This window comes from Henckelia pumila, chromosome 1 (genome assembly GCF_033568475.1).
Source record: "Henckelia pumila isolate YLH828 chromosome 1, ASM3356847v2, whole genome shotgun sequence".
NCBI lineage: Eukaryota > Viridiplantae > Streptophyta > Magnoliopsida > Lamiales > Gesneriaceae > Henckelia > Henckelia pumila.
Genome location: NC_133120.1, coordinates 133,970,892 through 133,997,532, shown reverse-complemented (window position 1 = coordinate 133,997,532; position 26,641 = coordinate 133,970,892). Strand labels below are relative to the sequence as shown.

At 34.6% G+C, this 26,641-nt stretch overlaps 3 protein-coding genes across 4 annotated transcripts; 1 reads left to right on the top strand and 2 right to left on the bottom strand.

Moving 5' to 3' along the window:
* The first annotated feature begins 3,919 nt into the window (after positions 1-3,919).
* Positions 3,920-6,987, top strand: LOC140874867 (N-carbamoylputrescine amidase). 2 transcript variants are annotated; one of them, XM_073278324.1, is made up of 9 exons: positions 3,920-4,067; positions 4,417-4,465; positions 4,784-4,875; positions 5,026-5,177; positions 5,253-5,299; positions 5,397-5,430; positions 5,531-5,697; positions 6,265-6,361; positions 6,474-6,987. In XM_073278324.1, the coding sequence occupies exons 1-9, from the start codon at positions 3,982-3,984 to the stop codon at positions 6,647-6,649; spliced, it is 900 nt and encodes a 299-aa protein (XP_073134425.1). In that variant the 5' UTR covers positions 3,920-3,981; the 3' UTR covers positions 6,650-6,987. The 2 variants fall into 2 exon arrangements, with proteins under 2 accessions (XP_073134425.1, XP_073134426.1); XM_073278325.1 differs by lacking the exon at positions 3,920-4,067 and adding an exon at positions 4,168-4,184.
* Positions 6,988-13,388: 6,401 nt separating this feature from the next.
* On the bottom strand, positions 13,389-16,423 carry LOC140875577 (uncharacterized protein At2g27730, mitochondrial). Its single transcript, XM_073279292.1, has 4 exons — positions 16,294-16,423; positions 15,332-15,451; positions 14,375-14,413; positions 13,389-13,860 (listed from the first exon to the last, which is right to left on the bottom strand). The coding sequence occupies exons 2-4, from the start codon at positions 15,434-15,436 to the stop codon at positions 13,645-13,647; spliced, it is 360 nt and encodes a 119-aa protein (XP_073135393.1). The 5' UTR covers positions 15,437-15,451; positions 16,294-16,423; the 3' UTR covers positions 13,389-13,644.
* Positions 16,424-21,811: 5,388 nt separating this feature from the next.
* Positions 21,812-25,155, bottom strand: LOC140874717 (probable glutathione S-transferase DHAR2, chloroplastic). Its single transcript, XM_073278078.1, has 6 exons — positions 24,786-25,155; positions 23,927-24,017; positions 23,671-23,814; positions 23,246-23,363; positions 22,514-22,654; positions 21,812-22,102 (listed from the first exon to the last, which is right to left on the bottom strand). Exons 1-6 carry the CDS (start codon positions 24,979-24,981, stop codon positions 22,016-22,018), a joined length of 777 nt encoding a protein of 258 aa, XP_073134179.1. The 5' UTR covers positions 24,982-25,155; the 3' UTR covers positions 21,812-22,015.
* Between the last annotated feature and the right edge of the window lie 1,486 nt (positions 25,156-26,641).

Below are 26,641 nucleotides of genomic sequence, written 5' to 3'. Positions count from 1 at the left end.
TTTTGGAACCCAAAATTTGATCAATTTGATTGGTCGATCATTGAATGTGTCCCACAAGGTTTGTGCTTTGTACTGTGTGTATGGGTAATGTGTTTTTGTATGATATGTGTTATATGCATTGTGTCGTGTGTGCTTAGGAGGTGTTTGTCTAGATTGATTTTTCAAGTTAGGCCTCCGATATCTCTTTTGAACTGGTCTATTTTTGAAATAAGGTGGTTTTTTATGTACCTTCATAGAGCCTTATTGTAGTAACCTGAGTTCCACTTTTCATGTTAGAAAATACCATATAATTTTAAAAGTGGCAAAACATGATTAAGGAGTCATTATTTGGTGCAAAAATAAGTGGAAATCAGCTCTGAAAGTCCGAAAATGGTAGGAAGAAGCCCGGGGGTCTCAGAAAGTTCGGAAGCAGCCAAACCAGTTTGGAAGGAGCAAAGCAGTTCAGAGCTTCTAAACCAGTTCGAACCTTCCGAACTCAGCAGGAACCAGGTGACAAGGTGGATTGAACAAGTGGCAGTTTGTAGCTTCCGATACCAGTTCAGAGCTTCTGAACTCACCTGCGGTTTGAGGTGTCAAAATGCTCTCTACAAGTGGAATTCATGCGTAGATCGGAGCGTCCAAACCCAAATCAGACCTTCCGATCCCTGGTCTATAAATAAGCATTCAAACCTCATTTTCAAGTGAAAATTCAGAGGATTTTTGAACCATTAGTTTTTATTTGAGTGTTTTGGGTTATATTCTCGAGGGTAGGGCACTAGCGAGGTGCTACCGGGCTTATAGCGAAGATGTACTTGGGTCAGGACCTTCGATATCAACGGACTGACGACGGACGCAGGTATAAGTCTAGACTCTTAGTAGCTAGAGGGAGTAGCTATTACTCTAGTTAAGACTTGTAGAACAGTGTTAGTAATATGGTATTATTGTCTTGTAGGCTTGGATTGTAGAAGCTTGTACATCTAGGCCAGTTGTTGAGGTACGTAAGTACTGACCAAGATAGCTAGTGAGTATGCATACTTATATGTTGCATTTTATGTGCCATTATCCATGTTTTACTGCCTTGATATATTATGTTGCATGTTCATACATCATGTTGAGCCAGTATATCCTTCGATATAGCCTTAGTTTTATGGCCGCTCAGCCCTATATCATTGTTATACTGATGGACATCGGGAGATACCATGACAACAGAGACTGACGCTACGGTGATCCTGATTATTGTATGGATGTACCCAGCGGAGTTGACCCCGGATGGTACTACATGCTCATTGACACCTAGATTGACAAGGACTTATGATAACCATTACCCAGTCATATGCATGCAACATATTAGGTTTGTAAACTCGTGCTTATTGTACTGAGCGTAGGTCGCTTACGTCCAGTGTTTTGTTTCTTGGACACCCCATTCGACGGGGCAGTTGCAGGTTTCACATGAGTTGGACTTGTGTGTAGTTGGTGGCCAGAGCTTGGAGGCATGGATTTCCAGTAGATATAAACTAGGATATTTCTGGTATTTCCATTAGATTGGGTTGTATAATTTTGCCTTGGGTTATTTACCTGATCTATCTTGCCGGATTGGTTTGTATTTAAGCTTTCACATATTTTCTTTGATTGTATTTCCTACTTAAGTTTAATTGCATGCTTAAGTCTCTGTTAGTAGATGATTCCGGAGCGGGACACTACATTTGTCTTGTTTGACCAAAACTAGACCGAACTAGTCTATTTTTGTTCCAACTTGACTTAGAACTCTCAGACTCTTCATATCTCAGTCCTTGATGGTAAAGTGTGTTCAGTTGAGGTATTGGTGGACTAACATGAATCTCGGGTTCTAGATTTTCATATATCATGCTGGACCTGAAAAATTTCAAAGATTTTGAAGTGTTCTTGTCCAGACATGATTGAGTGTTTGTCTCAACTGTTTTGCAGTCCTTGCCAACAAAGCCAAGACTAGTCTTGTCTCCAACAGACTTTTGTGACTCTTGCATCTCTGTTAACAAAGCTGATGACTTATTCCAATTGTTTATCGGTTCAGTCAGCCTCAAATTTTTTGATTTTAACTCTTGAATGTCCACTTGTATCTCATCATTTTCAGTCTTGAGCTTAGAAATCACTGTCTCTAAACTGATCTTCTCAACTAGCATTTTCCATTTAGGTTCAGTTGAGGTTTTTGACATATCATTTTGCTTTGATTTGACTTCCTCAAATGCTAAGCACAGTCTTTGGTACTCATTAGCCATTTCGTATAGTGCATCGGCTAACTCTTCTCGTGTAAATTCATTAAGTTAAAGTTTAATACATGTGCAGTAGAAGAAGAATGATAGACATCTTGTCCACTAGCAGAGGGTTGATCATCGTGAGCCATGAAACATCTATCTTCATCTTCGTCAGTGAATATTGATGAACTATCTGAGCAGCAGGGTTCTTCAATAGAAACAATCGGTTGCCTCCTGCTCTCTTTATCGTTTGGGTTATAAGAACTATCTGAGCAACATGGTTCAATTAATGGATTCTTGTTCTCATCAGTCTTTTTATCCTCATCATCTAGCTTGATCAACTGTTGCCAAATATTCTTAGCAGTAGAACATGTCTCGATAGTCTTCGCAGTGCAGTTGTCCAGAGTGTTGTACCAGAAGCTCTTGGCGATCTCACCAAATGAAGCCATTTAAAAAATTCAGAGACGAAAAGGAAGCCTCGCTCTGATACCACTTGTTGGGATCGATTGAACCTCTATTGGATCCTCGAATGGTCACTAGTCGACTGATCTGCTACTTTGATTGTGAGTTCAGTTGTGGTTAGCAACTGGACTCTAGTTTTTCTCGCGTGCCGATGCTAATTGACCAACGGATTGATTATGTTCGGAAAGAGGTCAACTAACAGATTGAACAAGTATCAAATGACCTGAATGAATATGTGCGTGAGTGAGAGTGCTTGACTAAATAATAGAGTGACACAAAGAATTTGTTTCTAGATGTTCGTAGACTGAAACTTCTAAGTCACCATTTCTTCCACCTCGAAAGGATTTACTCTAGATCACTTTGACTATTACAATTACTTTGCAACAACTCAATCCAAAACTAGGACTTACACTCAACTGCCTATATTACAACTCCTAGACTTAACACAAATTTATTTCTCGACTGAAATCACTTACAACTGAATGTGTGTGTGTACAACACTTAACTGATCTTTATATAGAGTATAACAATTCGATAGACTTAGCACAATTAATCCTATACTTGATCAAATATATCTTGAGATGTGTGCTTGATCGGTTTGCTTAAACTGTTCTTGAAGCTCTTTGCTTAACTGAGTGACTGCTTTGATAATGCGAGAATATACATAGTGTGAGAGTTCTAGATTTCTTCTACTTCTCAACTGATCTTCTTCTGCTATTTATAACTTTGGATTGCAACGGTCACATTTGAATTAGAGTTGTTCAAACACATAGCCGTTGCTTTGTCTTTTAGCTTTTGACATTGTACTCTGTTCTGTGCGTTCTACTCTTCTACTCTTTTGTACGAGAAAAGATTATTCAAAGGTTATTGACTTTGACTAATGGTTTCCTGAGAAGTTGATCGACTGAACGTACTGTGTCACTTCCCGTTGAGATTTTATTCAGTTGCCTTGATATATTCAATCTCGCTTATTATTTATTGTTTATGATGATCATATATTTCATATTTAGTTTTTAAATATTAAAATATTACTTTATTTTTAAATATAACCTAAATTATTTATGTATGATAATTAATATTATTTATAATAAATTTAATGTGAGATGATATCAAAAATTTATATTCATGACGTAAATTGACTTGATTCATATTTAAATTAAAATTTTTTTTTTTTTTTTTGAGTAAAAAATCTATTTCATCTAAAGGGTGGAGACCCTGCTTTTGTGCATCAGTTGAAGCGTCAGCAGTTTACTCTATTTGACTCATCGGCTGTTGAGAAGAAACAAGGAAAATTAATTAAGCAAGAAAAATGGCGGAAAGCCGAGTAGTTACCGTCTCGGCTCTGCAATTCGCTTGCGCCGACGATGTCTCCACTAACGTCGATACGGCCGAAAGGTGCAACCCTTTTCGGGGAATCCCATTTTTCTTGTTATGAATCATTGTTAATCCACTTTCTCGATTCGAAGTTTCCAATCTTTGAATAAGATGTGTATTCTGCGGGAACAAAACATAGTACGTGCTACTGAAATCTGCCTCACCTCCTTATTTTGAATTGATTTCTACTGATCGTCTAGAATCAATTTGCAGTTTATCCTCAACTTTTTTTTTGGAAAGTTACTTTCATGGATTAAACTTCGTGGGTCACTGCGTATTCTTAGTTATGTACACCATTCGAGAGATTTTCATTTTTTTTATGAAACAAATTGCGATTGAAGTCACTGCGACTAATTAATTTTTACTACAGATTGGTTAGAGCAGCTCATCAAAAGGGGGCAAATATCATCCTTATCCAGGTATAATTTTTTTTTCAAGTTTTGATCTTTGGGTGCCTTTTTTCTTGTCATGACAATGTTATACTTTAGCGTTTCTTTGGTCAAGAATGTTAGTGTTCCACCAATACGTTTTCCTTGCTTTCTGTAAATATTGTACAAATCTGCACTTATCTCTTCTAAGGCTGAACGAGTAAGAGTTTTTGTCTCCTCTTTTACTGTCCACGTATGTCTACTTAGGTCCCTCAAGAACATAGAACTCTTGTTATTGTCAATTATGTTTATTTTTCCGTTTTGAACTAGGAATCATTTCCAAAGTTGTTCTATGACTGGATATTGCAGGAATTGTTCGAAGGGTATTACTTTTGTCAAGCACAAAGAGAAGATTTCTTTTCGCGCTCAAAACCTTATAAGGGGCACCCGACTATACAGAGGTGAGAATGATCACCCATCTATTTCTGGATGTCACTAACTTGTTCATGAAGGTTGTATTTTACTTGGTCAATGTTTACTCAAATGGGTTTTGAATGTATGGGTGCTTGTATGAAAGAGTGGGAGTTTGTGTATCTGGATTTGTATTTCAGGATGCAGAGTCTGGCAAAAGAATTGGGAGTTGCGATACCAGTCAGCTTCTTTGAGGAGGCAAATAATGCTCATTATAATTCGATAGTTGTAATTGATGCTGATGGAACTGATCTTGGCCTTTACCGCAAGTCTCACATCCCAGATGGGCCAGGTTCGCGAACTTCAATTTTACTTCTGATATGATAATTGACCATAATTTTTATTCGCAAAAGGTATGCTCTCTCAGGTTACCAGGAGAAATACTACTTCAATCCAGGGGACACCGGTTTTAAGGTTAGTGCCTATGAATATAAATTTCCTTTGTCAATTTTACCTTGATGCTGATTGTCTATCCTTGATTTTTCCGCAAACTTGTTACTTTTGTCAACAGGTCTTCAAAACTAAATTTGCAAAAATTGGAGTTGGTAAGATTTCTTGTATCCCAGTTTGAAGATTAAAAATTAGCTACCCCCTACCTTTCATCTTTCAGTTGGAAGCTAAAGATGGTTTCTTGTTCCTCTTCAGGAATTTGCTGGGATCAGTGGTTTCCAGAGGCAGCTCGAGCTATGGTGCTTCAAGGTGCAGAAATATTGTTCTATCCCACAGCTATTGGTTCTGAACCTCAAGACCAGGGCCTGGATTCTCGAGATCACTGGAAGCGGGTAATGCAGGGCCATGCTGGGGCCAATGTGGTAAGTTTCAAACGCGAACTGCATGTTACCTGTTTGGTATATTATGTGTTGAGACGACGAACCTAGATAAGAAGCAAGAGTGTCGCTTCTTTATTAAAAGAAATATTCTTCTTGAACTACAAATGAGTATTCTAATTTTCGTGTCACATGGTCAGTAAAATTCGAACATTATTTTTGATATCATCAATCTGATTTAGGACCTGTAATGAAACTATGGTTATTTAATTATGAACTTTTCGTAATAATGCCTCTGTTGGGACTTCTCATTCGTTTCTTTTCTACTAATGGTCTAGTGCTTACCCACCTTTTTTCGTTTGTTATTTTCTTGCCCATGTTTGATGAGATAACACGATAAAAATCATAAAATCATTAATTTCTTGTTGATTTGTCACGCTGTAAGAAACCTTTTTATGCACTCGTTTTCTTGCCAATGATTGGTGAGATAACAAGGATAAATATCATAATACTGTTTATTACTCATGGATTTGTCATTTTGTCAGAAATAAACCTACAGAGCCAAATCAATACTTCAGTTATCTCATGATTTTGAAACTTGCATTCATTCAGGTACCCTTGGTAGCTTCAAATCGTGTTGGTAAAGAGAAAATTGAAACCGAACATGGAAAAAGTGAAATTACATTCTATGGGAATTCTTTCATAGCTGGTTAGTGTTTTTTTTTTTTTGTAATTGTTTGAGATTATCAATTCCTCAAATTCATTTACTACATGCATACATACAAGAACTTTCAAAATAAAATGCTTGCTCTGTTAAATAGGACCAACTGGAGAATTAGTTGAGATTGCTGGTGATAAAGAGGAAGCTATCCTCATTGCACAATTCGATCTGGATAAACTCAAATACAAGAGAAATAGTTGGGGCGTATTTCGTGATCGACGCCCAGATCTATACAAGGTGCTATTGACATTAGATGGCAGTGATGTTTCTAAATGATTATCTGCTCGTTTTAGAAATTATTTTATATTATTTCTGAAGCTGCAACTCTCCCATCAATTGGGAAAATGGCATTTCGTGCCCTGATTATGAACAATTTTTAGCCTTTTTAGTATTCTCTTCTCTAAATCGCAGAATCTCTCCATTTTTTGGGACTTATTTTAGAAGATTTCATCTGTCAATCACCATGCATGGCTTTTGGCATGTGCATCATGAGACGATGTATAAACATATGATGTGGATGTTATAATAACCCTTGTCTGTCCCCATGTGTTTAACTGTGGCTGATGATTCTTGAAAATTTTTTTACCATGTATCAATACCGTTTGGCTGTATAAAGGATGACAATATTTCGTTTTCTTGTCTCATAATGTGTGCTGTCTCATAATTGGGATAACCTTTTGCATATGATAACCGTAGCTGTCAATGAAAACTTAGTAGAAAGATCTTTGGCAAGCCTCGTTACACCAATTAAATGCAGGATTCTATCATACCTTCCAGCGCTGTGGTGTATGGTTATTGGTTACATTATTTTCGTCGACTAGACATCTTTGCAGATATTTTTTTTTAGCATCTCATATGCATGTTGATGTGGTGGTAAAGCCATAGTGTGTGCATGTTCAGAATTGATTGGTTTCAAAGTTGAAGGTTTCGTGTTCGAGATCCAATTATAACAAATCTCTTTAATAATTAATTTGAATTACTGAATAATGGAATTTGTAATTTTGAGAGAGCTTGGGGAAAAATATGATATAAATGTGTGTGTATTACTTTATTTTTGGGATAATATTTTCTTCGTTTCTTGCGTCCTCTTAAACAGCTGTCGTTGTATCCTCACCATGCGAAAATTAAAGCTACAAGCCTCAAAAAAATCAAATAATATTCCTTCTTGGAGGGTGCCATTTTTTGTATTATTATCATTTAACAAACTTGCAGGAATTTTAACTTGTTAACTTTGCGCAGTCTCTAATTGGCTAATGCTCGCTTCTTATGTTCATGTATGAAACGACGAAAGATGCTATGGCACGGGATGATAAATCAATATATTTGGGTAATATATAATATAATAGAGCATGACATTAATAGTTTCAATTGAATCAAGTATTTAGCAAAACAAAGATGAATAATTAATCAAAATCTCAAGGGGTATTCAAGTAGGTGGAGTAGATAGTAAGAATTTGGTCGGTGGTGAGGTTTCGATTATCTCTATTAACATTTTATTAATCTCAAGGGGTATTCAAGTAGGTGGAGTAGATAGTAAGAATTTGGTCGGTGGTGAGGTTTCGATTATCTCTATTAACATTTTATTGGACTAGCTTGTCGACAGAGTTTGCTCAGTTCAGCTTACCTGACTAGCGTGATTTGCAGGCTATTATGTTAGTCGGTGGATTTGCACACCGAAAAGTAGTGGTTGCGAGTTCTCACATCATTAAAAAATGAATAATCAATCAATATCCTATATTCCATACCACATAGTGTCTTAGTTAATTAATTCCAAATCGTAATTAAATTGTTAACATGGTTTTATAACTTTTATTACCCAGAGGGGTCTTAACGAGTTTCATGGTATCTATTGAATTCTATAATCAAGTAACTTTTCCATTTTCCTAACCCAAATCTACAAATTGTAACCAAACTCCCAAGCTGAGTGTATTAGAATTCAATACACACAACGGCTACTTTAGTTACTTCTTTGGTCTCATGTATTTCCATGTATTTCGGATGAGTTTTCTTTTTCATTTGTCTCAAATTATAGAATCAAATTTTTAGTATTATTTTATCGATTTTTTAAACCAAAAATATCCCTATTTAATTTATTTTTTTAATTATTAATTTGTCCACTTAATTACTAAAATATTCATGAAATAAGGGTAACATAAGAAATTTCTTTGTAAAATGTATTTTCAATAACTCTCAACCTGAGCAAAAAACGCACCAGTCTAAACATATGGGATGAAGAAAGTATTTTGTCTTTGATTATTTGTATATTCATTTTGATACGTAGATTTTATATTTTATCGATTAAAAAAGAAGAAAACACTGTACTATTCAATCTGCAGTAAAATTCAACACACAAAAGAGACCAAATAAAAACAGGGAAAGAAAGGCCTCCAAGACCATAAAATCCTCCTCTTTCAGAACCTTCTTATTAGCATAAACAAGTAAAAACAAAAAACAAAAAAAACAGATCTTAGATTATTTTATGTGCAGAAAAAAAACTAACAAAAATTCTAATATTTTCAAGAAACTGACCCGAACATTATGGCCATAGATCGATCTCATGCCGGATAAAAGAAACCGAGCTGAGGCAGCTGCCAATTAACGATCGATCGACTTAATTCATCTACTACACTACGTCGTCGCCCCCTGGCTTCTTAGACCAATATTATTCTCCTCTCCATTTATAGCCTCTTGTTCCTCCTCCGTAGGTTCTTCTTCTTCAAGGATTTCATCATCAGAATGAACGAACCGTAAGCGTAAACGCCCGTTTTCGCGGCATGCATGCAAGAATTCTTGAGTTGGGATCCTTACTTCTTTGAGAATGAATCTTCCATCTTCTCTAAATGATTTGAAACAAACCCATGGCTTACCGTTTCTTCCTATACAAGAAATAGGTGGAGGAATCTCCCTTGTGCACCAAACTTTTGATCTTCTGGAATATTCAGTACCCCCCCAGTGATTATTATTATTTTCTGTAGAATACTTCATCACATTAGTAGTACTCCTCCTCTCTTGATCTTGATTCCTCCATTCATTACCAGTACTAGCCTCATTTCCCAACAAATCTTCGACATCATCGGAGCTTTCGGACCCCAGCCCTTCAGTGCACAGTGACAAACTCTCAGAATTCATGGAAGAAAAGGAATCAGTACCATGCCTGTAATGTGTATTATTAATATGCCTCGAGGGGTCATAATTCATGAATATGGGATTCTTGATTTTTTCTTGCTGGATGCTAGAAACTCCTGGAATATCCATCCCAGATTGATTAGAATTGGAAACAGAGGAATATGAGGATAAAGATGTAGGTGAGCTGGATATCTCATTAACATGGCTTTCTTTCAAGTGTAATTCACCAAATAACTCGGTAAAAGAGGACGAACCGTCGACCGATTTCATGGTTTTAATCTGTCTCCATGGCGAAAGGGATTCAAGAAAGGTTGAGTTATCTGGTAATGGCTTCTCAAAGATGTGTTCTAAGCTTGTGCCACCACAAGCTGCCATTGTTGGATATTTTGCAGTTTCCTTCCTTTTTTTTTTTTTTTTTCTTTTTTGTTTTCTGAAAAAAAAAATGAAGAAACAAATTTAATTTTCACCAAAAAAAAGGTGTGTTTGTTTGGATTTAAGATGGAGATGCACACGGGAAGAGGGTGAAAATTGTTACAGATAAAGTCAAGGGAGATGGGAACTATTTATTAGGGGTGCTGGTTTCCAGGGCTGCCTAGAATAAGGATTGGTTGTTATTGAGATTCTCAATTTTGGTGGTTATAAATTATGGTAAAATTCAATAAGTCCTTTATAACACTGCATTTTAGTGTGATATTTTAGTTAGTGAAACATATTATATATTGCTTTAAATATGATAATATTGATATAAAATATTAATCTTGTTTTTTTTTTTTGTGTGTGTTTAATAAAATTGTTGTAATCGAATTGGATTCTGAGTACATATCACTGCTCAAAATAGGAATCGAGATATCCAAAATTCCGGTTAGTTCGATCCGAAGATATGAGTAGTAGCTTTATACCAGATCCAATTACTACGAACACTTGGCTACTATCATTTTTCCATGTGATGTGATTTAATAACAAAAATTACATTTGTTTGTTTGATTATGAATTTGAAATTTAACATTCTCAACGCTCACTCTTTATTTAGTTTTTGTATTTTTTGCGATGTAAATATATATATATATATATATATATATATATATATATATATATTCGACCAAAATCATATTTCAAAATATCCCGAATAAACCCCTAATTCCTCACAAGGGATTTTACCATCCTCCACCAACTGAATTTCACCGCTCAAATTGAAGTCCTCGAATTTCATAGACCTTGTCACATCTTATGAGAGATCACTCCCATCATATTACCTCAAAAAAACATCTAAAAGTAAAAATTTATCAATATATTTAGGTCTATTATTTTTTTCAGTGTATCTTATTCTGACCCAATTATCCCTATTTAGCCACACTAAATACTAAACAACGTAAAATTTGTACCGAGCAACACAAAAAAGAGTAAAAGATGTCTTTACAATTTGATCCAGCTTAAAAATATAAATCTTAATTTTTAATCGTTAAAAGTACACTGAAGTTTTAGGCTCTCTTTTCATATACATGGATATTGACTTTGGCTAATATCCTTGTTAATTTGTTATATGCCAGAAATAAAGGTAAAGAATTAGACTAAATTTCCTGTGATTTTTCAGCTGTGTTCCTCGCTTTTCTTTGAAAGCAATATTTGGAAAAGATGACAAATATATACTATAATAATAATAACAACAACAACAATAATAATAATAATAATAATAACAATAATAATAATAATAATAATAATAATAATAAATAATAATAATAATAATAATAATAATAATAATAATAATAATAATAATAATAATAATAATAATAATAATAATAATAATAATAATAATAATAATAATAATAATAATAATAATAATAATAATATAAGATCCCAAGCTTTCTCTTCCAATCATTAGTTTGAAATTTAGAACCTTCTTGTATTCCTGGTCACGTTACATTACAAAGAAGGGAGGACAAAAATCTTGATATCATAGGCAAAATAATGTAGACCCTTGAAATCACATCCAAGAATCCTTTTAAATTGTAAAATATCATATGATTTCAAATTAGCTATGCAAATTTTTAATCTATCGAGCTCAGGAAAATTACGTTCTCTCCTCGTAAAAAACAAAAAGAAAAACAAAAACAAATCTTCACAAAAAACCCGAAATATTTATAACAACTCTTTGTGAAAAGTCTAATAACATAAATCTAAATAAAATTAATAGAATAATGCATAATTTTTTAAAAGCAAACACACGTCACCTCTATATGATAAAAACCTGACCATATTTACCCTTCTTGTAAGTTCTAGGGATTTATATCCATGATTTTTAAAAACGCCTGATCTAAAAATGTTATCCATTTTATATCAGTTTTTTTTATCCATTTTATATCAGTTTTTTTTTAATTTTTTTTTTAAAAATTACACCGTAATATTGATGCAATTGGCTTAAAAGTCGGTTAAAACACTATTATTCAAAATTTTTACATACTAGCGAAGACCAATATATACGTTGCGTGTATGTAACAGAATATATAAACATTATTTGTTGCTAAGTGTTTTTTTTTTTATTTTTCAACTATTGTTTTAGATATAATTTTTTATGTTTAAATGATGGTTAAATATAAAATGATTTACTAAATATTAGAAATTAGTTGAGAACTAGGAAAATCTTGGTGAGATGAATTAAAAATATAAGTGCACAAAATAAAATATCTATTTATGTAGAACTCATAAAATCGAAAAGATTTTTGTGCAAAAAATCATATTAAAACGATTAATCTAACGGCTTCAATTTTTTTATGAGACAAATAATCGAAAAGATTTTTGTGCAAAAAATCATATATATAATACACACATGTAAGATATTTTCATAAGAGTTCATGTTAATTTTATGAGATAAATATTTTATTTTGACCACCCGAGTAAATATATTATTTATTGTACCGAAAATATTGATTTTTATTTTAATTTATGTCAGATATGAACAAGGTTGACATGTTTCATCAATAAAGTTCATATAACAGTCTCACAAAAAATTTATTCATTTAAAAAATGATCACAATTGCAATTTCCCTTTTAAAGTTTAATGTCGTTCACGATTTATATATATCTCATTTAAATTTCCACGTAGAAACGAAAAGAAGCAAGCAGATTTTTTCCACCGGTGTGTGGAGACCAAAAACTAAGAAAGAATATACCATGTTGATTCTAAGAAACCTTCACATATAATATAATATAATATATTTCCGTAAGTCCATATTTAAGTCAAATACAAAATATAGGTTCTCCAAGAAAGCTAGATTGTATATTGCTAAACTCTAGGAATTGAAAGTGCGAAGATTATTTTAAATCGTTTTCTCAAAATCAGAATTTCCCAATTTTCACAAATCCTTAACAGTGCAAAGTGCCAAAGTGTGTGTAATGAGAGAAAAAAAAAATGAGATTTGGAATTAAATTCAATTTTAAGTTTTTGAAAACATAATATTTCAAAACAAGATTGTTATTTGATGAGATTTAATTTAACTAAATGAAATCTTTGCCAAATTGAAGAGATTCCAATCATGGTGTCAAGTGATCATTATTTTTTATTCTATTTTTTTAAAAGATTCAAAATTAAATATGCTATAGTATTGCATAACGTAACCCACACCAACTTTCGGCATCGTACACAATAAAACTATCGATTACAGTTTAGCGTGCCATCAAACAGTTGTTCCAGATATTGGTATCAGAATCGATATCAAGATATCAATTCCCGGAGTCAAATTCTGGTTGTGTTTTATATAACCTCAAACATTTGAAAACTAATCACTTTTCTCTGTAATGCAACGAGCAGATATGATTGTTTGAACCTACGTTAATCGGACATAGCACCGACAAAACGAGTCTGATCAAGATTGAAGTCGAATAACAAGTATGCTTCAGCACAAAGCTTTAAAAATTTTTTGCTCAAGATCGATCAGTTGGCAGTTGATAGTCATTTCAATTCACTGAAAAAGTGGTATTAAAGTTCACAGGTTCCAAAAGGTGCACGTCAATATGTTCCAGGACAGCAGTGAAGAGAAGAACACATGATAAAGCCAGATGACATCGCCATGAAACAGAATTCAACAGGTCAAAAGGAGTTTACATGAGTTTGTTCGGTTTTATTCGATAACCATGTTGAGAAAATTACCTCAATCCTGCACTTCTTCAGGTTTTGCCTTCTTCGACCCAAAGAGATACCACCCACTGGCAGCAGCAATAGTTACAAGACCAGCTACAACAGCATAATTTTTATAGGTGTCAGTTGATGTTTTAGAAGTCGAGGACGTCTGGCCACTTGGGTTAGCATCAGCTACATTGGCTGTGCCTCCTGAGCTTCCTGCCGGAGCTTCACCTGCCTTAGGGCCCTGCGGTGGATAAACGGTCTAAGAATGGTTTGATATCAAGACATAGTCGAGGCAAAACAAAAACTCAGTAAAAACAACAAATATCCATTATTTGAAATTATAAAGGCCTTTGTTTCCTATGATGAATCAACTGTTTAAGAATGAATCAAAGATTCGAAATCAAGATACATTTTGATGCAATAGAATAACAAAATCACCAAAAATTGGTAAGCTTAGGTTTAAAGACTTAATTGGTTGGAAAAAAATTGGATGTTTCAACAGCCTTGATCATCACTAATACCAATGACATGCTATATTTATCTTCGTCATAGAAAGTAGTGGGTGAGTAAAAGGTTTTTCACTAAATTCAGTTCTATTTTTCATCTAGAGTAAAGAATTTTTCCGAAAAGTTGGAAGGAGAAAGACGATTCCAGTTTTTTTAAAAAAGGAGACAGAGGACATGAACTAGAATCGAGCAAAAGATAAAACCTAGTCAATCACAGGATTCTAGATGTATTGTCGAACATGTCCATACCTTCCTAGCAAGCTTCTCCAATTTCTCTTGCTCCATTTTCTGTGAAATTTCAGAAAGTTCAAAAGTGAGAATACTAATAAGATAGATTCATAATGTTGGTGTTTAGGAATGCACGAGCATGCATTTTTAGCATGAAACCAAAATAAATCAGCTCCTGATGCACAAGAATGGAAAAAAAGTTCTCATATAAATGGTCCAACAGAAAATTCTCAAAGTACCACATCCATGATTGATACATGTCAATGAAGGTTGGGAGGTGGCAAATAAAATCAGACAGTTCCAGAAATATGAGGGTTAGGTTACCCCCCATGAACGAAGTAGTAATATTATTCACTCAATTAACCACAAGAGAAAGAAGGTCCATATTCAATTTGCATAGCTAATTGCTTATACATTCCACTCATGTTATTTCCTCATTCTTGGCACAAGTATCCTGATCTTCTTTTATAATCCTCCTTTGCTATGATTGCATTTGCCTCAATTCATATCTGACGAAACAGTGAGCATCGAGATGTCAACAAGTAAATGCAAACCCAAAGCCATTTATACCTTGAATAGACTATATCATTTTTTGGGGGCAAAAACAAAACAAAAACAAAAGAAGCAAATAGTCAGATCTGGGTCCAATAGGAACAAAACCCTTGGGGGTAAAACGACATCACACCAATATCAAAAAAATGAATAAAAAGAAAAAGAAAATTCCGCCTCTTGAAATTCAATACCAGACATGTGATTAGAGAAATGCAGGCATCATTAAAAACTGCAAGTGACTGTTGATAAATATCTTAAAACTTCAATACAAAACATACAATCAGAGAAATGTAGGCATCATTTAAAACAGTCAGTTAATATTTGTTGATAAATACCAACCTTCTCAGGCAATTCAAATATTCAATCATATTAAGGCAAGAAAAAAGCAGAAGCTTAACGTGCAGAAATAGAGATTAAGAAAATCACCTTGATATAGATGTTTTCTGCAGCCTTCTCCTCCTCACTCAGGACTTTTCCACTACTTGACATCCTACGAGATACGACATATCTAAAAGCATTTCGGGACGCCATACCACAACAGATTTCCTGTCAAGAATCAAACTTCTGTCTGCTGTCAGGCACGATAGATTTCTCAAAGCCACAACAAAGCCAGTAAATTTTAACTCTTCGCGATCCAATTTAACTGTTTATTAATAGATAAGTTTCCATGAATTCATTAAGGTACTGGTAGTGAAGGCATAAACAGTCGATCAATGGGGTACGAGTACATTACTAGAATATTAAAGCTACACTCTAGTTGTGAAACGTGCATAACCAACACCGGACATTCCACCAAACATGTTTTGTGATTCAGCTACAATATGACAACCAGGTGAATTAACAAGAAGAACCCCGGACTATAAATCCTCAGGTAAGTACAAGTTTGCATCACATCCAAAAACACCATTCTCATCGTTATAAAACAGCATACCAAAGCAAGGACAATAATATTGGCAAATGGATGCTACGGCATGCTCGTGTACATATAAATAATAAATAAATAACTATAAATATATATATAGAAAAAAGGAATCCCAACATTCTGAAAAATCATCAATGTCACAATCTGAAAAATCGAAGGTACCGAATATAAAACAGAAAACCTAAAAACTTAAGATAAACCATACAAACAAAAAACAAGATCGGGTGAAAACAAAAATATTAAACTGGCATTCAACTAAGAAAATGCACATGTATCTACACAGATAAACGAATAAGCATACGGCATTCTTCTCCTGAAATATCGCAGATGAAAACCAAAGGCACGAACGGAATACCAAACATCCAGAAGAAAATCAAGCCACGGTGCTAAACAACACAGAATCAATAAAATTTTAAGCAGAAAAACACACATCAAATGTAATTATGCGTATAGATTGCGTAATTACCGCAGCACCTGGAGCTGGTCCGAGAGAAATGGGTTTCGGGGATTTTGGAATGAAGTGTAGAATGGGGAAGAAGAATATGGCTACTCGGAGGCTTGGAGACTACGAAATCAATGTGGGCCGGCCCGATAATTTTTTTGTTTGAATCGAATATTTATTGTTATTTTTTTTGTAAAATCAGTTTAACAATTGACATAATAAATTTTTTTTTTAAGTCACATAATAATTTTTTTGAAGAAACAAAAAAAAATTGTTATGAATCTTATGGTGTTGGGATGTCAAGATAATCTTCTCAATGTCAAGTTGGGATATATCGAGAATTTAATACGATAAATAATAAGTAAAGTAACGCAAGATATATGAAATTTCGAAGTCAAAATCTTTCTACGTCTCTCTTTATTCCACACAAGAAATAATTCATTAGAAAACGTTGGTTTATACAAATCTTTTCAACACTAATATTGATCCTTTGTCTAAGTCGAAACTCCTAACATTCATTTCACAACGGTTGAGACACAAAGTCACACAACCAGTACAACTTGAAATAAACCAAAAGAATGAATCCTAAGATTCAAACGGTCGAAAAACTTCTCCAACTGTTTTGATTGAAATAGTTGAGTAGTTGTCTGAAGCTCTATATGATCCTTGATGATCTAAAATATATTCTTTCAAGTGAGAAAAGTTGAGCAGTTATAAATATGATGATTTAGAGTGCTTATAAAATATCTTAGATAATTCAAGCTTGGGTATTGCTTTGTATCCGAAAAATCTCATGTCTCTCTCACTCTATCTCTTCTTGCAACTTCTATATATAGTGTTCTTTGCATTTATCCATTCAACGTTTGGCTATAGCTCATAAATGCAAAAGCAATGTTGTTATTGTCCTGTTAAATCCATTAGTTTTGGTGATAATAAATGATAATTAATTATGGTAAATCTTGATATCTTGATTTGTAAAACATGTTCTCGATCGCTCGCTTTGAAGATCTCTCGCCCAATCCTAAGAAGTAAAGTTCTCGCCTAGAATAACACTCGCCTTGGTTGTACTAAAAGCATGACACTCACCCAGTCATGCTAAAGAAAAAGCACTCGACTGCTCTACACAGTCCTCGACCGCTCTGATAGGATCGATTAAGGTGTAGATGGGGGGTGGGGGGTGGGGGGGGGGGTTAATACACCACAAAAATTTCTTCAACAGAAACTTGAATTCAATTGGGATGGCAACAGAATTCTCTCTTTCTTGGTTAACGATGCTAATTGACAAACAAATGTATTGTGCGGGATAACGCGGGAAAATTTCCACTAGAAGACTTTGAACTTTACAACACTTTGCAAAATCTCAATCCAAGACTAGGACTTACACCACTTCCTATCTCAGAACTCCTAGTAACTCAACTCAATAATACAGTCCTAGACTGAATTTATTACAAACTGTTTACAACTCGATTAAACTAACACAAAGTGACACTTAAATGATCAGATAATTTCTTCGAATATGTGCTTCGAGTTCTTGATCAGTTTTTCTAAGTAAACTGTGAAAGCTTGAGGTAGATTGATATATGTGAGAAATCAAGTTCGTGCGAGAGAGCCTCCAAAATCGATCTTGTTGCCTATTTATAGGCTTTGGTGCCAACTGTCATAATAATTTAAATAATATTGTTCCTCTCAGGATTTACTCGTTGCACTGTTTGTATTATCACGTCAACATTCTCTGATGAAATAGTACAATTGTGTGTGTGGATGCGGTTTCAATGTGTCAGTGTACGAAAAACTTTAACCAATGAGGTAGACTGTCATCAATAGATTATTCCGAGAATGTTGGTATACTAACGTCATCAAATGCTTCTGAGTGACGTGATTCAGTCTTGCTAAGTTTGGTTTGACAGTAAGCAGTTTGGGTAGCAGTCTGGGTAGGTAAACTGTTTGGTCTATATAGCAGTTGGGTCGGGAACAGTTTACTCATCCAATTTAGGTTTGTCTTGTCCAGTTCAGTTTGGTGATGCAGTGTAGCTTTGAATTTGAATTAAAATGTTGAAACTTAATTTCTCCAAAAATTTTCTCTTTTTCGGTGTTTGACAAAACTTAGCACTTGAATTGTTTTTGTCTTTTAGTCAAAGTGTCTTAACTTAACTGTTTTCCCCCTTTTTGACAAACGCAAAATGTATAAGCTGCAGAGCATTGTTCTTGATAAAAATTCATTAAATATTCATAGATAGAAATTCTGATTGATCCAACAAACTAGTGTAGATAAAATAAGAAGTGAGGATCTCTTATCGGTTGCTATACTCATGACGATATGTTCCAGGTCTGCAATTGGTAGGAGTTGGTCTGCTAGATTGGCCCTGATGGCCTCCTCGAGATTGAGTATTTTGAGAAGTAGTGGATTGATTGATCAGAATTTGCTGAGTGAGAGAAGACATAGACTTGATCTGAGTAGCCATAACATGAAATTTATCAGCCATTGTCCCTTGAAGAATCTGAACTTGAGAAGATAAGTGATCCATTTTATGTTCAAGCTTCTCTTGAGACTGGATTACCTGAGGTAGAGACGTAATTGCCTGATTGAAGTTGTCTAATTATTTGAACAACAATTTGAAATGTCGTTGAAGCAAAACAACTTCTCTTGTCATAGTATCGCAAATGGAAGAAATGTGGTTACCAACTTGAGATTGATCACTTCTGATGGCTTGGATATTTTCAGAAAGTGTAGACAGAGTGGTCTCAATTCCATTCAGAGTGCTTGTCAAATCATCAAATACGTCTTGTTCAGTAGTCTCAACAGCTTCTAACTCATTCTCACAAAAACTGGAGGGACCTTCTTGACCCAGACTCAAGTTGATCGACTGGTTGGCTTTGGTAAAAAAATCCTCATCTTTCTCAACCTCAACTAAAAAAAATCTCAATATCAGTTTCTTTTACTTCAGTGTTATCTGCTTCAATGACCTGTTTCCTCGCTTTGTCGTCAGAGTTAGACTATTGAACAATCTCAGTTTTGGTTTCAGTTTGGAGTTTTGGCTCAGTTGGTCCTGACTGAATAATCTCTTGATCGTCAATAGACTCCATGGACTGGTTATCTTCAGAAGAACTTACATACTCAATAATTGGAGCTAAAAATTCCGAAGTTATTTCAGTAGCTTCAAAAAAGAATATTGGAATAAAAACAATCTCAATTTTGGTAGATGGTCTTGTGTAGATCACCAATTCCAAATTGGTTGGAAGAATTGATTCCGTCATTTCAACATCCTTTACTGAGCTCTCAAAATCCAAAACTTGTTCCTTGTGATGTGCAAAATATTCATCCATTTTGCTCTCAGACTGATGGTCTTCCTCTGTGGTTCCAAAATTTGACGAATCATGTTCAAACTGAATGTCGCTTGTAACAAGATGCAACACTTCATCATCATTGACTCTAGTCACCTCAAGTAAAGAAAAGTTGCCCAATTGTTGTTCTAGAACTGAACTGAGAATAGGTTCAGTTGGGTATAATGCAGTCTGATCAATTACCTGGTCTACTTCCTTCTCAACTTCTCGAAACACTTGGTCAATGGTGTACTCAGATGATTCAACTTCCTTCTGAGCAGGTTTTGGAGTTTTTTTAACTTGGGCTTTAGATTTGGGTTCCTGTAGGGCTCGGGAATGACGAGTAGTTGATCTTGTTCCCAAAAATTGACCCTACGCTGGAAAGAATAAAGGTCGGAATCCAATTGAGTAAACACCGCTCTATTTTCATAAGATGTTCTTGTAGTTGGATCTTAGTTTTCCTTTAGTTGAGCATGAATGACTATCAATCTTTTGATTCGCATCAAATCAAAGAAATATTTTCTCCGATCCAGATCCACGGAGATATCAACAGTTTTGACTGTCTTGACTTGTGAACAATTTCCTCCAATATTATTTATTTCCTCAGTTCACCCTTTTTCTTCTATTTTTTGGCAAGGTGGCCATCCTATATTTGTACCATTAATAAAAAAATAGTGTAAGTAGTGTTCTCAGCAAATTAACACTTCATCCATTGTGAGATCAATACGTGTTTGAATGGAGTTGGTAGGTCTGCAAATATCTGACGATGAGGCCACATCGTATCTGTCTTATCCATTCTTTCTTAAATCAAGGCTAGAGTGAGTGGATTCGACTATTTTATGAGTAGAAAAACCTCCAATAGGTCTAGCTGGAGGCAAAATAGTTGGAGAGAAAATAGTCTGCATGGGAGCCGGAGTGCTTTTAACTACTTCTTCCACTTCTTCATAATCCTCCTCACGAGCAACTGCAGTCTCCTGGACTGGAACTGCTACTGCAATAGCTTTGCCTCTTGGATCAGATTTGAGCTTGGTGCGTTGTTCATGAAAGGCTTCGTCGGATGAACTTGGACTAGTTTGAGTCATGGTGACTATAGTTTTGGAAATTTAAACCTTTGTTTGAAAATAAACACAGATAATATAGATAAGATGAAAATCAAATAAAACATATTTTATAATATATATAATATTGTAATATAATATTATATAATGTATATTATATTTATATTTTAAATTTTATTAAAAAAGATTGACCTCCCGGATAATTTCACTAAATAGCCTCGGTCATTTTTTTTTAAAAAAATTTGACCCTCCCGGGTAGGGTCAAATATTTTTTTTTAAATTGACCATTCTGTTGTGAGATAAGGGTATTTTTTTTTTAAAACCTCGATTTTTTAAAAAATTTACCTCATGTTTAGTGTATTTCAAATACACTTGGGAAGATCGTTTTTTTTTTTTATAAAAAAAAAATAGTTGACCGAGGTTATTTTTCCCAAATTTTCCTCACTATAGCACTGTTCAACTGCTTGTAATCGATATACATTATCATTGTTCCATCTTTCTTCTATACAAATAGTATTGGAGCACCTCAAGGCGACATACTTGGCCTGATATAGATTATAGCCTTTTCCAAAGATCCTGTAATTGTTCCTTAAGTTTTTTCAACTCATCTGGGGCCAAACTGTATGGTGCTAAATACGATTCGTTCCTGGCATTAGATGAATGCTGCAATCTATTTTTCTTTGAGCCGGAGAGCCTGAAATCTCATCAAAAAACACATCTGAAAATCCTTAACAATAAGAATGTCTGACACTTTCAATCTTGTTTCCTGTGTTGCATCAAAAGCATAAATCATGAACCCTTTATTCTAAGTAGACAATAGTCGGAACATTCCCATCGCTGACACCAACGGAATGCAAGACTGCAAATCACTACCATAAAAATTCCATTTACTTTCATAATGATTATTAAATAAAAAAATAATATTTTGTAATTTGAGAAAAATAATATTTTTGTTTATTAAAAAAAAATAGCAAAACTTAGACACCAAAATTAGTTAATATAATCTCCTGAATTTTAATAATAAAATATAGATACATACATGTCTGTTTTTTCCATAAGGTGGACTTCACTTTTGTTCCGAGTATGTGACACGATTAGGAAAACAAAACTGAGCACTTCTTACATTTGAAAGTCATGCAAATGAAATAAATATATGCACCAAGTTGTCACTACCAAGAGAGCTAACATAACATTTCTGTTGTGCACTTCTTACATTTGAAAGTCATGCAAAATAAAATAAATATATGTACCAAGATTAGCTAACATAAGATTTCGATTGAGATTTAAGGGAACAAACAAGGAAGAAGAAGAAGAAGACTCTTTTGAGAGAAGAGTCGGGAATGTGACGACAAGCTGACGGTTGCCGATTAACCTGTGACTTTTGGTCTCCACCCCTGGATCACGTCTTCAGTCAGAGCTCGTGTTTTGATGAAGGAATCCCAGGAAAATATAGTCTGACGGCATTGCAAAGAACAAAACATGGCAAGAAAATGTTATGTTATTAATTTTTGGACGAGAAGCACAAGAATACCAGATGAACAAAGAAAAAGTGAAACCATCGAATACGGACTCTTGCTTGAACTCACGGACAGACAGTGGCAAAGTTGGAGGTTTCCCGAAGAAAATATGAAACTAAACCTCGAAAATTTAGGGAGACCAAAATCATATTTATGTTCATGTGTAGGAAAATTTAAAAGTGAGAGGACCACCATCCTTGTCACCCTCCTTTAGCTCTACCATGGGACATGAGCATGAAATTTCCTAAAGTGGCCAAAATTTCATCTTGGTAACTCATATTTTATACTGATGGTGAGTTGAATTGCTAATATTTAATAATTATGCTTATGGCATGGCATAAAGCATACCTTCATGTATGACTTGAGATATGTAAGAGAATCTGGGACAGACCAATTCTTAAAGTGCCCCAAGGCAATTTCAAGATGGTAGAGCTTCGGTCCAAGGGACAAGTCGGCTGCTGAAATCTCTTTTCCATTGATAAATGGGCCCTACATGTCGAAAATTAAAAACGTCTGCCATGCTTAAACCTTGGATACAATACTGTGCGTTATATCAAATGTTGTAAAATTAGCATGATAACAGGTATAAAACAGGATGAAAAGAAAAGGATATGCTTCAAGAGCTACCAGCAGAGAGATGTGTGTTTCTTTTGCCTCTAATTCTCCTTGTGAACTTTTTGTGCAACCTTCTGAGAAAATTTATCCCTACACTGCTACTTCGACATTTCCAAATCCTATCACATTTACGTCAATTCAATTTCAAAATTATCATTTTTACCAAAGCCCGTTTCATTAGCTTCTCTTGCTTCTTTCTATCATCTCCTCATCTCACATTATAATTTCTGAAAACCTAACCTTTTTTCCCGCGCCACATCACTTCTCAAACATAAAACTATTACATTATTCTTCAAATAGGAATTAGGTATTGAGGTTAACAACTTGACACTCATATTGCTGTCAATCAATTTTCTTCTCCTAATTTCTCAATAAGCTGCCCATACTTGATTATACAACCTTAACAATCTGGTATGATGTGACAAATCATACATATACATATGGGAAAAAAAATGGGTTACTTACATTTTTTTCAATATAATCATTGAAAGCAGTCAGTTCACTGAGTAATGTCGGCTCAGTTCCATCACTGGAGTCCTTGCTCTTAAGAAAAGCAATGAATGCAGGGAAGATCTTCGAGCCACTACAATAATTCATAGAAGTTTAGGAAAAGATAGTTGAATTATTACATCCATGCTATTATTATATAGCACAAGCACTGGGGGAAAAATGGTAATGCTACAGGGAAATAATACAACAAAAAATGCAGCATATTGTATCAAAATGTCCTAAATATTCAGCTAAAATCTCTATCCATGTCGGTTAAGGCTAATTATTCAGATTTTGAAGAAGTTCCAAGTGTCAAATCAACAAAATAGGTGTTACTTTTGAATGTATGTAAATATAGAAATAACCTTCATGAAAATTAAGAACAAAAAGATGTGTAATACACTGAAGCCTTCTCGACTGGCGTAGCCAATGATGGCTCAGGGAACTTTTCTTCAAGCGCCTGTGTAATAACATCAGAATCTGGAATCCACTGCTCGTCAATCTTCAACACTGGAACTTTGCCTTCTGGACTTATTTTTAAGAACCTTCAAAAATAGTTGAGAACATTGGTATGAAAAGGAAGTAAAAGAAACAGTATAAAGAAAACGTAAATGAACACAAATATGTAGCACCATGATTGTAAACTATGTACAGTACCAATCTGGTTTATTAGCGAGATTAACCAATTTCAAATCATAGGGAAGGCTCTTTTCCTCCAATGTAAGCAAAACTCTTTGGGTGAAGGGACCTGAAACCAATGTCAAAATGACATGAAAATTGAAAACAGGGAAAAGTATAAATAACATGAATTTAGTATTCCAGAAAGAAAGAAAAAAAGATCTCTATGCTTTCTAAATTAAATAACCACAACACTTTTCAATAAATCATATAAGTATTTATGAACTGGTTGCAGGAATCCGGACGATTTATGGTTTCAATACGAAAATCCGTGTCTAACTGGGAGATGGTAGAGCTGTGGAGTGCAAGTGAATTTCACTAATATAGGAGAGAACACCGAAAATCGAGCTAAAACGTGAGACAATTTAGGGTGGCATTAACTGGCGCCTAATTCTTATTGTAATAACCAAAAATGGAATATTTTAGTGAATTTTTATTTTTATTTTTATTCACCATCATCTCCCATCAAAATGACTCTCTGTAATATTGCAATTGGATCAGAACTGTTGCTACAAAGAACAAACCATGATTCCTTGTCCCGAATCAGAATAACAATTCATTCACAATCCTAATTGTATCACACTTTCCCATTTAAACTTGCACAAACTCACTTACCATTTTTTTGCCCTGCGCAACTGAGATAGCTTAATTAACTACACTACTACTGAGTTTTACCATAGTGAATTAAGAGAAGTCAAAAATTGCCAATCTTAACACATCAATGTCAAAGCCAGTCCATAATACTGTAAAATTCGAGCATCAAAAGATACATCCTCGAAATCAAAAGAGATTGAAACAAACCAATAACAAGTTCAAAATTTTGCGAAAAGCAACTTACAGTCTCCAACCCTATTGGGCGTGGTGACTGATTCTTTGGCGCAGACTTCAAGCGTGTCGGATGCTTTCGAGCAAATCGTTAAGGCCCGGTTCCTGCGTCGAGTGAAGAGGATTCGGGTCGGAATACAGTAGACAGCAAGGTGATTGATGGTGGTGGACAGCGCCGCCGCTGACGGCGTAATCCTCGCCGTCGACATAGCTTGCCTCTGGTCTGTGAGTTCGGTTGGTTCACAACAGTCAACAGGGTGTGCCTACGTGTGGCATGAACTTGCCCCCAATTCTGTATCTTGACGCTGCAAGTACGTACTGTAAATGGGAAAATAGAAAACAAATGGAACTATTAACTAGAGGTAGCTTTCGATGTGCACCCAATAAACCCTCGTGTAGTATTTGCAATTCGTACTGGATATAAATTCTGTGTTATTGGTTAGTAGAAGAAATTGTTGGTTGGGAAATCGAACACATCCCAACTGTGTGATTTACTAGTCCAAAAAATGACGGTCGAGGAAATAGAACACTTAACAACTGTGACCCTATCCGGATCACTTACTAACCAAAGTATTAAGCATGCAAATTAAAATAAATAGAAGTTTAATCAAAGATACTGCGGAAAGTAAACCAAAATACTAAATCGACGAAATACAATAGATAAGTAAAACGCCAAATGAAAGAATAATACTACCAAATCGAAATATCAACTTAAATAAGTTAACAGCAACCTAGCAGCTAATTCTGCAGTACAGACTTGGTCACCAACTAAACCTAGGTCTACGATAAAACACCTGTAACTATCCCACCAAATGGGGTGTCCAAGAAACACAATAGCATGGACGTGAGCAAACTATGATCAGAACGTAAAGAACGAGTAATACTACTGATATGATGCATGCAAAATGAATGACTGGATAACTGTGTATACTGATCAACTGTAATATCCGGTATTTTTCATACGTAAATCCGCATGCATAATTAGGAAAAATAATTGATTTAAAATTTAGAATTTGGGTTAAATGATATTTATGTGATATTATGTGAATTATGTGCATGATTTAAAGTTTATTTTAGCATTTAACCCGCAATTATTGAATTTTTAGATTTTTGATTAAATGATTAATTTTATCGCATAGACGGGACCGTGGACGGACGAGATGTTGGATTTTCATCCAAAATATTTTTATGAGATTTTTATAGGCCTTAAAATATTATTTTAAGGTATTATTTTATGAAAATTATAGTATTAATAATTGGGTTTAATGCATACGGCCCCCTTGTAAATGTTCTAATTGGCTCATAACCCCTCGTATTATTTTAAGTGGCTCCACGGTCCTCGCGTATTTGAAATATTAGCTCATGTGCCCCATGCTCAATTATAATATGTTTTTAATATATCTTAATTATGAATTGACAAATATACCCCGGTAATATAATGTGTATATGCTTTAATATTTAGGCATTGATTACCCTTATTCAATCTCTTCCCCAATTTCACACCACAAATTCTCACGCAGAAACCCTAAACTCGAACCAGATCTTGGAACAAATATATTCGTTGATGGGATTCTGAATTTGAAGTTGGAAGTGTGGTGGACTAGGTAATCTTCCATTTCTTATTCTTACAAACAGTACATTATGGAGTCATCAGTTAATTTTGAGATGTGGGTTGGTGGTTTGTTTAAGATCCAAAGCGAGCCCGGAAAGCCAAAAATAGTTTATGTTGGGGGGCTTAAGCATGAATTTAAAAAGGTTGACTTTGATAGGTTTAACTACAACAATTTATATGATATGTACCGTTTGTGTGGTGGCAACAAGTTGAATGTGCATTTTTTTTTATAGAATTCCTGGGTATGTAATAGAACA